Source organism: Denticeps clupeoides, chromosome 11 (assembly GCF_900700375.1).
Source record: "Denticeps clupeoides chromosome 11, fDenClu1.1, whole genome shotgun sequence".
NCBI lineage: Eukaryota > Metazoa > Chordata > Actinopteri > Clupeiformes > Denticipitidae > Denticeps > Denticeps clupeoides.
Genome location: NC_041717.1, coordinates 1,926,815 through 1,941,526, shown reverse-complemented (window position 1 = coordinate 1,941,526; position 14,712 = coordinate 1,926,815). Strand labels below are relative to the sequence as shown.

Genomic DNA, 14,712 nt, shown 5'->3' with positions numbered 1-14,712 from the left:
GAAGGCCTAAAGACCATCTGATTCCCATAACCGTCCCGTGGTCTAGAATAATAATAAATAAAACCGAGAGAACACCTGCAACTGGTTAAAAAACTGGCTGCCCAAAAGCAGGCTGACATTTCTATTAGTGAACTTTCTTTCCAGTCCTTCAAATGCTGAGACCCTCAATGAAAAAGTGATGTTTGGTGGAACTAGTTGGTTTCTTGACGTGCCTGTACAGTGAATTGTACTCTGATTCAAATAAACACAATACCCCTGAGCTTCGTCTCCACGAACCCGAACCCCATATAATCTCCAAAAGAGAATGAAACGTCATAACACTAAAACACTGTTACCGAGGACCCAAGGCAATAACAGTAGCGGTGAGCAAAAAACCCCTATTCAAATTTGTGAGTGAGGGTCTCTGAGAACTCTGTGTTCACGTTGGAAGGATCCAGTTGCACTGGACTTGAATCGATGCTCTGTTGGGCCCAGCTGGACTCGGTCACAGAGTGTTTGTTGAGGGCGGGTCAATGCGGACTTTATTGGGAGGAGGAATTTCACAGCAGAAGACTGTACCAGCGCTGCCCCGGTCCAAGTGACAGGCCACCGGTTCCATGATTTGGAGCCAGAGTGATCTTCGTCGACGAAACGGGCGAGAGATACGAACGAGACCCACTCAAGCTTTTCTCTTCTGAGATGGCCAGTTCGTAGTCCAGCTTTGCTCTTGGTCATCCATGGCAAAGGTCTGCAGGTGCTGGCAAGCTCGTGGAGATGTCAGCGTGAAAGGAATCCGCTCGGAAGTGGGGAGCACTTGCACGTTCTGAGCTCAAGGGGTCTTCATCCTGTCCCCGGCAGCACGCGGGGACGGAGGACACTCCTTCCAGCGGGGACGTCGTGTCAACTTACAAACACGTCGCCGCGTTCCCTGGAAGTCGGCTCCGGGCGACAGGGGCAGGAGGCGTGCTCCTCCACTCGAGCTCTGCCCCCCACTCCGGCAGGACCCGCGGCCGCCGGTGTTGCGTCGCGGCGGGGAGAGGAACTTCTTCTGCACATGGGATCGTACCGACGGAGGAGCGCCGTAGCTCGGCTCCGGAGAGGAAATACGTCCCGCAGGGCGACCGCGACAATCCGAGCGTCCGGAGTGGAAATGATTCGCACCAGCGACCCATGTCTTGACCCCAGCGAACACTCGGGAGAATGAAGTAACCGCGATGGAGCCGGACAATGTCCCGAACTCCAAATTCAAAGCAGCTGGAGTCGGGGGGTGAGTAGAAAAACGCACAATACGCGGCCATTAACGGTGCCGTGGAAACTTTTTTTTTTTCCACGAGGGGTCCTTGAGTGCGAACTTTTTTCCACGAGGGGTCCTGGAGTGCAAACTTGTCACCGGGACATTACAAATGAATGAAGTACCGGGTGCCAAGCTGCTTTTTTCGCGTGGAAACGTCCCGACACAACAGTCCGAGTCGACGTCACTGGCGCGTAAAACACGCGAACGCAGGACGCGTCTGGGGAGATATCACACACACACACACACACACACAGCAGGCACTTGTACGGTCCTTACTCGCGTCACTTTGTTTTTTATACATTTCATTCACGTGCATGTGGGGACAGTTGCACAAATACAGTAATTTTATAATCGACAATGACTCCTCATATACCATATACGTGAAAAGTACACGGGAGCGACAGTAATAACGGAGCAGACCTGTAACCCGCCAGATGCGGAGCGTGGCGCGCACGGACGCGGCGACGCGCACGAGGGCTCCGCTGTCACTTACGGTGACGTCACGCGCAGCTTGAGGAGCACATGTCGCAAAACCTGGACCTCATTAGTAACAGGAGAATATGTAGAAAACAATTATTGAATATATTACAGGCATGCTTGCATTATATGCAGCTGAACAAGGAGGAAAAAGGAACATGTGGGTGGTAGTAGCCTAGTGGGTAACACACTCGCCTATGAACCAGAAGACCCAGGTTCAAATCCCGCTTACTACCATTGTGTCCCTGAGCAAGACACTTAACCCTAAGTTGCTCCAGGGAGACTGTCCCTGTAACTACTGATTGTAAGTCGCTCTGGATAAGGGCGTCTGATAAATGCCGTAAATGTAAATGTAAACATGTGAACATGTTTAAAAAGCATTTTGTGATAATGCCAACAGATATTAATATTTGCAATGTCTGGACAAGATCTGCTCCTACCCATTCAAGTAGGCGCTTTTTAGTGGGGTTTTTTAATGATGATGTTATGAGCATGCCCACATTATACCTTTCGTTGCTGTGGGACGAGAAACTCAGAGCAGACATCACCGCTGGCTTCTGCATTTTCAATCAGCTAGTCTGGACGGGGCTGGAAAAGTGAGCTGGCTGGGCCGACGTCTGAGCTCCTGCTGAGATGTTGCCTGTAACTCAGCCTGCTGCCGCCGCCATGTGTCCCGTGGTGCTCAATACAGCGCTCTGTGAGAGATGGGGTGTGTGCCTCAGGTGATGTGTGCCTCAGTGGCTGGAAAATGTGTCAGCGTGGGGCTGTGGAAATTTTCTCTGCCCACATTTTTCCTGTTTACTCCATTTGTTTTTTTGGTTTTGTTTCTGGTCCTCTTGACACCTCTGACTTATTGCCAAACCCCCTATAATCCCAATAAGCTAATTAACACGTATCTTATTAACAGGCCTGAATCTATATCCAAGTAACTCAATGAATGTTAAATATTATTTATTGTAATTAAATGGTTATCCACATGAATGTATAAATGAGTATGAGTAAACTGTATGTAATGTAAAAGTATATGATTCAGAACCATAGTGAAAACTTTCGTTCCCTCCTTTTTCTGCAGGAGAACTTTCATCTTCTGCACTGTGCTCTATTGTACTTGCTTCCTGGGATATGTGCAATCACAATCAGAAGGTAAGCCCTGTGTGAGATGTGGACTCATGTGCTTTATGCTGTAAATCACACTTGAAGAAATAAGTATGTTGAAGTCACTCCTGTTATTGAATCTGGTTTGTCAGACTAGGTTTTATTTGATCTGAAACTAGCATTCACATTTGTACACGACCATAAATGCAATTCATTGATTTGCAGATATTTTTTTTATTAAACAGTCATCCACAACACAACACTCAGTTGTATTTGAATCTACTTGCTTGTTCTATTATTATCATAATCTAAGTGAACCAGTTAAGCAAATCTTGCCTTTCACCACCTCTGTGCGTATACACACTCTCCATCATCCTGAAGGCCATCCTGGTTTGGGCCCAGATCCATCTTATGAAAGAGGCTTTTGTTCCTGTGTTCTGCGCTGAGTCTGATGTTCTTTCCATATGTGTGAGTGGGCCTGCAGAGCATGTTCTCCCAGAACAGGCTGGGAGTGCTTAGGGTATCCCCCACATGACTCACGACCCCAACTGACTCTAAGCAATGGCCAGACAGTCTCTGGAATTCCTCTCGCGTCCACACTCTAGTTTTGCATGTCACGTCTAAGCAGAATTTCCTCCATTTTAAGCTGACTAAGCTGCTCTCTCGCGGTGAATGGATCACATCTGAAGGATTAGCTTTCTTCACCTTTTTTGCTTCATCTTAGTGCTGGGAGCTGCAATGTAGACACAGGGAGTTTAAATACTTTATTTGCAGTGTTCTTCATCACTTGTTGGTCTCTTAAATCAATCCCAGCATTGCTTAATTCCTTTAAATCCTTTAGCAGATCATTTCTCTTCAGTTTGCTTTGGCTGGAATTAAATGGGCTGCATTACCAGTAGCTGCACTCATAGCATTTACCTAACAAGCATGGGTGCTGGGAGGTCTGGCTCACAAAGGAAAGTTGCTTTTAATAAAAATTATTTTGGAATTTAAAGTTGTTAAAATCATTTTAAAACCTGTTAAAATTGCAGTTTTTGTGATGTAAAAAAATGAGACCTCAATTTCCAAACTTTAGTGGAATGATAATCTGTACAGTTCAATAAAAAAAGTTTACACCAGCCATCAATTAAACAAACTGAAATAAAGGTGAACGGTCCTGGTAGGATTTCCAGCATTTTAAATGCTCAATTAATTTTTTTTAGTTGCTGCTTCAGCAATAGCCATGGTTCACAAAGTTATCAGTCAGGAGAAGCATATAAAATGTTTCCACAGTATTGGACATGCCATGGTACAAAGTGAAGACAACAAAAAGTGGAGGAAACGCATAACAGCATGATAAAAAGACCATAGGAAAACTGGTAAGGGAGGCTGCAACGAGACCAACAGAAACACAGAAGGTGCTGGAGGAGAACCTGGCAAAAATTTTCTTACAAAGAAAAACACCCAGATTCTGAAAAAAGTTGTTTTTGTCGAAGGAAACTAAGGTTAAATTTTCTGGCCACAATTCCAAAAGGTACACTTTGCATCACCAAAAGAACATTATACCCATGGTGAAGCACGGTGGGGGGAGTGTCGTGCTTTGAGGCTGCTTTTCTTCAGTTGGAACTGGGGGTTTCCTGAAGGTGGTGGGAATTACGAACAGTTCCAAATACCAGAATGGCTTTACCAGAAGAAAATGAACGTTTTGGAATGAACCAGCCAGAGCCCAGAAGGAACGAGGAACAGAGCCATGTGTAGATGTGCCATGCTGATAGACTCATAACCAAATACACTTTAATACTTTAATGCTAAATCAAAAGGTGTTTCAACTATGTATTGGCTCAATATTTTGCACACGTCCATTCTTCTGGACAACAATTCCTGAGCTGAAAGGTTAAACTATGTACCTTTTTAATAATGGACCTCAGAAACAAATCATGTTGGAACATTGCTTTCAGTATCAGATTATTCAGATGGCTGGATGTTTTTGTTCAGACTGTTGACTGATTCATGATATCACATTTCCCGCTAGGAAACTGCAAGTCAGAGGAAAACTGTGTCTGCAACACTCTTTCCTTGTAGTCCTTATTTTAGCCTTATCCCAGAATTTCTGTCTTTGCAATGTCAGCACTTTTGGCCAGCATTGGTGCATGAGTTTCTTTTTGTGAATGAACGAGAGTATTGCAGGTTAATGAGTAGGCTTTTTACATTTGAAGCATTTTACAGTGGACAAATGTCTTATAAAACACTGTTCACAGGTTGAGTCTGGACATGTGCGTGGAACTAATCCCAGAGGGGCAGAACACTATACCCATGGGGCAGTGGTGGCCTAGCGGTTAAGGAAGCAGCCCCGTAATCAGACGGTTGCCGGTTCGAATCACGATCCGCCAAGGTGCCACTGAGCAAAAGCACCGTCCCCACACACTGCTCCCCGGGCTGCTCATGGCTACCCAATGCTCACTCAGGGTGATGGTTAAATGCAGAGGACAAATTTCATGTGTGCACCATGTGCTGTGCTGCTGTGTATCACATGTGACAATCACTTCACTTTTGAACACCCTGTCTGCTTGTGCTGTGACTGACAAGGTCTTATCAGTATTCATCAATCATGCTTCTGATTTGTCAGCTAAATAGAATAGAATACACTCAACCACACTACAGTTTAAATATTTCACAGTAATATCCAGACATATTAATCCTAAAGCTGTCGCAGGGGGTCGATTTACAAACAGAGGACATGGTGCCTTGATAGCCATCATTGCCATCTATACTTACATTGTACTTTCTTTTCATCATGCAGATGTGGATATTCTACAAAAGCTGGGCCTGACTGGAAAGAAGCCACATGGAGGGACCCATTCTACACCCCAGGGGGTCATTCCCTTCAAATCAGGCATCATTCTCACGCAGCAGGCACAGCTGGAAGTGCTCACCAGCTCAGTCATACCAGGGAACCTGGGTGCCAACTTCTCACTGATCTTCAGTGTGTGCTCCCATCGCATCAACGATGCCTTCCTCTTTTCCTTTCTCTCCAAGAAAAGGAAGCTGCAGTTTGGGGTGCAGCTCATCCCCGGGAAAATTGTTGTCCACATGGGGCAAAAGAACTCCATACATTTTGACTATGATGTCCACAATGGCCTGTGGCACAACATGGCCTTGGACATCCAGGCACAAAGTGTGACTTTATATACTTCTTGTGGGAAGACAAGTGCACTGGCAAATTTGCATTTTAAAAATGAGGAAAGGCTAGACGCGGATGGTTCCTTCTTCTTGGGCAAAATGAGCCAGAACTCTGTGCAGTTTGAAGGTGCTATCTGCCAGTTTGACTTTCACCCTTCTGCTAAAGCAGCTCACAACTATTGTAAGTATATCAAAAAACAATGCAGGGAAGCTGATACCTATCGACCAAATTTGCCACCTCTCATCCCCGTTCTCCCGTTAGACTCCAATTTGTCAGTTACACTCCACCCATCGTTTTCAATAACCAGGTCAGTCCTTAAAGGTTTTGGTCCGACTGTGACACCAGAGAAGAACAGGATTAAGCATTTGCTTCCCACTGCTGGGGTTAAAGCCTTGAGTGCATCTCAGATTTCACAATCTAGCACGCTGGCTCCAGCCACAGCCAAAAAACCAGCTCTGCAGCTCCCTCCACAGACCAAAACCCTGACTGTCACCATGCCCCTTAAGACCACCACAGCCCAGAAGGTCCCAAAGTCAACACAAAAGAGCACCCCTAGAAAGGGCACTACAAGGTCAACTACTACTCCTCAGAAACCAACAGGGAGCAGCAAAATCGTGGGCACCAGAGCATCAAAGACTGTCACCACTCTAGCTGTCAAGAAACGTGTACCAAAGCTGATCAACCTGTCATATGCCAAACCCACCTCCACCTACACATTGGTCACCCCTGTGGCCACAGATGGCTTCCAAACGTTTGATGTGGAACCAACTCAGTATTCACTTCTGACTGGAGAACCAGGGCTAAAGGGAGAACCAGGACCAGCGGTAAGACTGCCTCTGAATTACATATTTTATATTACTGAAAAGAATTAACATGCTCCATAACTATGACTAAAACAAATGAACTAGCAAAAATCCTCTTGACAGCGGTGAGGTTGGCAGTAGGGGTCACATATGCGTTAGGTGGAGGTGGCTCTACACCCATGGATGATATTGAGAGTTGGGTCCAGGTGGATGAGACCCTGGAGAGGTGGAGACCTTCTCTATAGACGAGAGTAGAGTTAAGACAGAATACATGTGTATGGGCTGGAGACAGTGAACTTACTGACATTGTGATACACTGCAGCACAGCACACGGTGACACAACAAAATGTGTCCTCTGCTTTTAACCATCACCCTTAGTGAGCAGTGGGCAACGATGAAAGGTTCCCAGGGAGTAGTGTGTGGCGACGGTACCTTGCTCAGCCACCACTGGGTTGGATCTGGAGACAGAGAGGCAAGATTGTCTTGGTTTGAATATATTATATTGTCACACATTGTCCAATTTGGCAGTAGGCAAGGTAGAAAAGATTTCATGTAATGTCGTGGAACCAAATTATGAAATGCATTGGATGTTGAAGCCCCGTCTCATGATTAAGTACGGCTGTGGGAAACATGGCGAATAATGGAAAACTCCAAATAGTGTCATCATTACATTTGGTGGGCTTGGTGGCCGGCCCAGTTTATGTAATGCAGAGGAGGGAGGCTCGGGTGGTATTTGTTGGCCATAGGGTGCTTGCGCACATTTTCCATTGTTAAAAAAGATGAGCTCATGCTTGTTTCAAGCGAAACTAGATCAGAGGACAAATTGTGGCTTATGCCCACCTGAGCCTGTAGAACCGACCAACCACTGCAGTGTGAATGGGGGACTATACTGGACCAATAAACCGCTTACAGAGAAAAAGCCTCATGTTTCAGGCTGTTTGACGTTTATTGAATGTAGCATGATGATGTAATGCACTTGTGTGTCTCCCTCATGTGGCTTTCACAGCAGATCTGCTGAGGCTGCAAAGTAGAGGAAACTTCCCAGAAATGCTGCACGGAAAAGTGTGACCTCATACGACTCTCTCAAATCATAACGGCTAATTGTGCATTTCGCCATGCATGCTTTCATATAGGTTCTTACTGTTCCTAGGCTGAGATAGAAATAGAGCCACAACCATACAGAGAACATATAAACATATATACATATATATATATATAGAGAGAGAGAGCAGCTAAAGAAAACAAAGCAGAGGACCGTCTGCTGGAGGCTGTGTTTCCTCCTCGCCTAATCTCTGCATTCCTTCATAGAGGCCGAGATCTCCTAATACCCAGCACTTACTCCAGGGAGAAAATATGCCACGTGGAAAAGAGGGGGGCTCAGTGGGGCTCTGCTCTCTCTCCCCACTGCGCTGCCTGTCTGTTCCTTTCAGAACAGTACGACGTTTTCTTCACAACGTCATACGTCTTAATTATAAATTACAATAGGATGGTTAAACATCCTTCACAATTAATCCATGAACTGTCTGTAGGCAATTTAAGCAGCTTTTTTCTCCAAATTAAATTTGTCTTTTTGTTGCCAGGGTCATTTGACTAATTTAAATATATAAAATAATAAATTATAGCAGCAATTCACTCTTGACCCCTTGTTAAATCTGACCCTGCACTGTGCGGGTAATTCAAGGATGAAATTGGTTTAAAGCTAGATGATGCTCATAAGTAAAGGAGATGTAAACAGGACCAGGCCCAGCGGGCCCGTGATCTTAGACTGCCGTTTGGGTTGCATTTATTGGCTGTGGGAAGGAACACAACTGGACATTTTGAAATATAACCAGCCATTATTTCAGCCATCACTATGAAACACCAAGGCTTTTGAGCAAAGCATGTTTGTTTCGGAGCTCAGTGTCTGACCTTGGACCTCAGATTAATCTCTTGAATTGATCAGGCAGCACGGAAGTTGTTTTTTTTTCTTTGTCTATAGGTATTTGCCTACTAATAAGCTTATCATCGTCAAGATCTAAATTAAATTTCCTTCCCTGAAGGGGCCACAAGGACCTCCTGGCAAACCAGGGCAACCAGGAAAGAGGGGTCCGCAGGTGAGTTTGCTGGTTCTTCTATGTTGTAGCAAACAAAGATGTAATGCAATGCATTTTCAAATGAAAACCAGACATGGATCGGGTTCAGAGCCTCTTATTTATGTTCATTATCAAGAAGTGTGATTTTCCAGATGAAAGACGCACCTCTCGGTACATGCACGTGTGTATGACATGAGCTGCAGATTAGTTGGCTGCATAGCCTAACAATTGAAGCAATTGATATAGATCAAAGGGCTGTACGCCACGACAGTAAAGGATTCCACGGCTTGGCTTCAACATTTGAGTTTGGACAAAGTTATGAAGACGTGTGTGGCCACAGCAGGCACTCGCAGAGACATTCTGTGAACTTTGAACTCCTGCTGAACTCCTCCTTATCTCCTTGCCTGAAACCCTTTGGCCTTTGTGCCCCAACTTTTTTATATTGGATACACACATAATAAATATACACACATAAACCAGGCCTGAGTTTCCAGGGAAACAGGAAATGGTTCAGTGGGAGGATCAACCGTAGATTCCTGCTATAAAAATGCAAATGCCAAATGCTGAGCACCATGTGTTTCACAGTCTTATTACAAAAAGGCTACTGTACCCCGGGTCACTTTGGCTTCAAAAGAGTCTTTTAAGAGTGTTTTATTTCATGTTTTTTATAAGGTAGAAGTTGCCAAGTCAGTGTCCTGATCCTGCTGACGCCATCCCTTTTTTATTTTAACCCCTTAAATCCTGCCCAATGTACACATTTGCTGCTGAAACCAAAGCTTGGAGAGAGAAACAGGGCAAAAGAGGAAGAATACGAAAGTGTTCCGGCTGTTCAAAGAAGCCCCTCTTGTTCGGAAATGTGAAGGCCCAGTGTGTGATATACAGTACCTGTCTGTGGCCAGTGAGGTGGCCCTTCAGCAGGGCCTCTGCGGGCTGGGCAGGGGGAATCCAATCGCTTTAACTGAAGAAAGGGCTCTTTGTTGCAGTCTTATTAAAGGTATTTAAAGCCTTTTTGAAGGTTCACCAGCTCCCTACCTCCACGACTTGGGGCCGTGACCGTCTAGGTTGCTTGTTTTTCTCATGTATATGTTTCTTAATGCTGTCTTAATACAGCAGCTCAGACAGTGGTTGTAAATTCAACCCCAAATGCATTTTAAAATGACAAATGTATAGACATGTTTAAATTTGTCACATTAGCATAAACACATCTTCACCCCGCCTCTTCTGTCTCTCTCATTAATTTGTGGGCCAAGTCCGTACGTTTTACTGACTGAGTTTCACATGCATTTACACCCAGGCTTTGGCATCTGGCTAGCCTCTTAAATAGCCTAAATGAATCAATTAAGAGCAAGTATCACTTCATCATTGCATTCTTCCACTGAACACACCACCAGGCTGAGTGTAAACTGTATTTAAAGAGGCTGTCATCGGTAAAAACCCCAGGCAAATGAATGCCTCCATTCTGTCACATTCACATGGCTTGAATTAACACTGAGCTGGTCTGCGTCTACATGTGTGGCAAATTTTTCTCAAATAACTTTTGTTTCATTTTGTAATGCGGAGAGGATGGGAGACAGTAGGATATTGTCACTGGGGCAGAGTGGACCTTTAGACACCCTTGCATTTCACCTTTGACCTCTGCACCATGGAGATGAGAGGTGTAATGTAGCAACCGTTGTCAAGATACAGACAGGATGTCTAGACGAAGATGGCTCGTCATCTGACCTGTAGGTGGGGTTAAATGAATCAGTTAAGCCCCACCGCACATACAGTGCAATGAGTAAAAAAAAAATGAAATGGAGAAGACCTGGGTGGTCCTCTGTGCCAGCCAAACAGAATAAACTACATCAGCAGGAGGATGGTGCCAATGTGTTCAAAGCGCAGTCGAACTTTCAGAACATTGGAAATGTTGGAACATTTGTCTGGATCCATGAAACTGGTGACTGCTATCCACAGAGCAGCTTGTGAATCACAGCATGTAACCAGAGACACGTCTGCCACCCTCTTCCCATCTGTGCGAGGGGAAATTCTGAATCAGAACATCCTCTGGCCCCTCTGGCTCTCAGCTCGGCAGCATTACCACTATAGGTCACAGACTGATAGGTAGCTGAGGCGGGACTCTTATTGCTCTGCATAGGCTTTGGTCAAATAAAAAGCCCTTTGGACTTGGACACGTTCAGTCCATGACTGGTTTTTAAAAATTCTCCCTCTATATCGCATTTGGAAATTGTCAGTGGAAATCATTTTTACTGGTGACAAGTACCCCTTTATGAGTCTCATAATCCTAAAATATTCAGTAAAAAAAAACAAAAACATGAGGCAAATAATGAGCAGAACCTTACAAAATTATTGCTTTTCCTTGAACTTTCTGACATTCCAACCTCTTCAAGTTCAGGAACCTATATGTCATCACCTCCACCATGACTTTTTGTCAATCTGATCCTTTTTTCCCACATCACAGCTGGAGGAAAACTAAACCATTTCCTAACACACACAAATCATGGGGAAGCCGGTCGTAATGTATTTCAGCTCCATTTAGCTTTGCTGGAACCTCTGCTCTGAATGAATCGCCCATGAAAAGGTCGCCATTCCCCACGTGTCAGGCTTGTAAATGTTATAAACCTGGATAGAAAACATGCCCTCCTCTCTCACTCCTCACACACAGCCCCCACCGTTCTTAGCAATGAGCCCCTGTATGGGTCAAAGTTCACCTTGGTTGGACATTACAATAAATCAGTAGTGCCATTTGGAGGCCTGTCTCACACACAGAGCAGTGAACAATAATTCCAATAGTGAACGGTTCCATTGAGTGATGTTTCGTAATTAAAGCAGTGCTTTTTCAAAGTGAAATTGTCATTGTGATGCACAAGAAGCACAGCACACGGTGACACAATAAAATGTGTCCTCTGTATTTAACCATCACCCTTAGTGAGCAGTGGGCAGCCATGAAAGGCACACAGGGAGATGGGATTTGAACCCACAATGAATTCAATGAATCCTTCAACAGTATTTCCATTGATACATAGCTACTGACCCGCAAGAAACCCGCAAGTTCTGGTCACAGGACCCTGACATCATAAGACACGTCAACAAAATGTGTTTCCGTTTCAGAAGTGGTTTTCAATTAGAAAAAAATATATTTAATCAGATTCATGGAAAATCCACCCATGGCGACACAGAGACACAGAGACTGTAGAGGACAATTTAACTTCTCACACTGTCCACTAATATGATATTCCCCCTCAAATAGCCTTCCCTCACCCACCTCTTCACTCTAAATGTTGCCACATGTTGAGCACACAAACAAATTGCAGGCCGAGGCCCACTGATCTGAAACGGTGAATATAAAGAGGGCAAATCTGTACATGAGCTTCTGGTAAGTGCCTCCACATGGTCCAGGCCTGCTGTTCCAGCTCGAAGATCCGCCCTCCCCGCAGGCCTAATAATGAATCAGCAGTAAAGTGGCCTGAGGAGGAGGAGGAGGAGGTTCTCTCACCATTCGGTCACTTGCAGCTCCTCCTCACAGCTTACAGCCAGTTCCCCTTCTCTGTACCCTCATCCAACAGGCTGCCGATTGTTAGATCAAAACACCTTTTCCCCCGCTCCCAAGTCGCCGCAGCTGTGAGCTGCTCGTGATGGAAAGCTGTATTTGAGCCTCTGATCCCTGGCTGGACCGGGAGGTGGGAACCAGGGCCATGGATCTGAGCAGGTGTTCTTGTAGGGCTTTGTTTTTTCTAATGACTCATTATGAGAATGTAGCTCCCACGGCAACGAGATCTCAAATGGACCCACTGTCTTCTAGGTAGTTTGTTTCGCCTGACAGACGGCGCTGGGCTGGCCTTGGTTCAGAAACGGCCCCTTTTGCTGCTGCTGCTGCTGGAAAAGTCAGGGGACGAGGAAAATCACATCCACATGTCATAAGTCAAACACAACGTCAGTTTCCATATGGTCCACCGAAGAGCCAGTGCACAGATCTCGCGGGTCGAAGGTCAGGCCAGACCCCCTCCGCATGCCTGCGTACTGCTTAGGCATTGATGGAACACAGATCACGGAGAGACTAACATGGGACGAGCCGCAGCCGCTTGGCATGGAACCGAGCGGCCATTTTGCGTGAGTCATCGCAACTTGGCGCAGACCCGTACCGCAAATGTGGCAGGAAAATGGGATGTGTGCAAAAAGCGAGGCTTGACAGCTGCCTGCATGACAAAGACTCGAGCAAAAGGCTGCGGTGAGATGTTCGCTCCATCAGCGCCGGTCTTCTCAGGCTGTTATTAAATGAGATGTCATGTAAAGACGGTGAAGACGGGAGTGTGCTACAGGGGACGCGGGCCATGATGATCCTTGCGAAGAAAATCGGATTCAGAAGAGAAAAACAAACAGATACTTCAGTAATACTAGTTATTAGTAATAATCAGTTATTAATGTTTACAAACTAAAGTATAAGTGTTGGGTGGCACTTTGAGTCCACATGTGCCTTAAATTCCAATATGCATTATCCCTTTCATTTAGTATAAAAAAAATAAAAAATTCAATTACACACAAATGTTATAGATATAATTAATTAATTTCCTTTGATTTGGAAAACACGGCAGAATACAGCAAAGTTAATTGACATTTATTATACCTTATAAAACAGATGCAAAGACCACAAAATATACAAACTCACAAAGGGACATGAATATAACTCCAAAAATTCTAAAACTTGAATTACAGTATATATATGGGGGCTACAGATATATCACCATTACTTATCTTTCATGCTTGTTAATTTCTGAAATAATACGTTTAGAGAAAAGTTAGAGAAAATGACTTCCTCCTGAACTCACAAGTCAGTGTTTATCCTCTGTCAGGTCATAGCTGAAGTCAGGAACTTAAGTGGAACCCTCAGTGACAATGGCTTTGTAAAGCATGCTGTGCAAACAACACTTCTAAAATGTTTGTGTGTATGTGATCTTACAGGGTCCTGTCGGTCCCCATGGAAACCCTGGTCGTCCTGGACCCCCTGGTCTGAAGGTAAATAAGCATAATACAGTAAATGCCGGCCTCTTTGTGGGTGGTGGCTGGTGCTGTATGGCTCATAAGGAGAGTTCAGATGATCAGTTAACATCTGAGCCTGCTGTTACACATAAATGCAGGGGGAGCAGCTGTCAGTATCAGAGTGGGCTGCGTGTCTAATGTATGTCTAATTGTTAATGGGCTATGGGTCAGGCTCAGGGGGCAAATCATTCCCAGGCATTTGACATCTGGTCTAAAATTGTCCTTTATTATCCCTAAACAAATGGGTCTGAACTATGTATACAAGGACCGCAAACATCCCTGGTGGCCGACTTCCATTTTCAGTATAGCTGCATTCACATTGAAATCTAAGCACACTGTGGTTGTGGGGATTCATTTTTTTAAAAATGTGTTAATTAGATCAACTAGATATTTAGATATTATTATAAGGACCTCTAGTTCATAGCCACCTCACTACTAAGACATTTGCCTTAAAAAGGGAAAAGAATGTGGCTGGGTACTCCTAGTCTCTTTGAAATGTCCTATTGTAAACGTATTATGCTGGGCCTGCATGGGCCACTCACTTGTGTAAATAGGACAGCTTGGCTCCCGAGAGCCTCAACATGTAAACGCAGATGCTGAGCCCAGTGCTGACAAATGACAAAGGCTCTGGCTTCCACATTCACAGTGTCATGTCACACTGCATGCTGTTCATTGAACAGAGCTCCAAATCTTTCACATGCATACATCAATCTCGCCAATTCGATTACAGGGACAGAAAGGAGATCCTGGACTGTCACCTGGCAGAGCTCCCCATGGTCAAAAAGTAAGTCTTTTTAA

At 44.8% G+C, this 14,712-nt stretch overlaps 1 protein-coding gene across 2 annotated transcripts in view; it reads left to right on the top strand.

The window, feature by feature from the left end:
* The first annotated feature begins 540 nt into the window (after nt 1-540).
* Nucleotides 541-14,712, top strand: part of col27a1b (collagen, type XXVII, alpha 1b) — a 52,006-nt gene continuing 37,834 nt past the window's right edge. Inside the window, exons 1-6 of one of the 2 annotated variants that reach the window (XM_028995564.1) lie at nt 541-1,246; nt 2,823-2,893; nt 5,625-6,829; nt 8,848-8,901; nt 13,837-13,890; nt 14,645-14,698. In XM_028995564.1, the coding sequence (XP_028851397.1) occupies nt 1,194-1,246; nt 2,823-2,893; nt 5,625-6,829; nt 8,848-8,901; nt 13,837-13,890; nt 14,645-14,698 (1,491 nt within the window). In that variant the 5' untranslated portion in view covers nt 541-1,193. The remainder of the gene's footprint in view (nt 1,247-2,822; nt 2,894-5,624; nt 6,830-8,847; nt 8,902-13,836; nt 13,891-14,644; nt 14,699-14,712) is intronic. The other variant, XM_028995565.1, reaches the window with a different exon arrangement.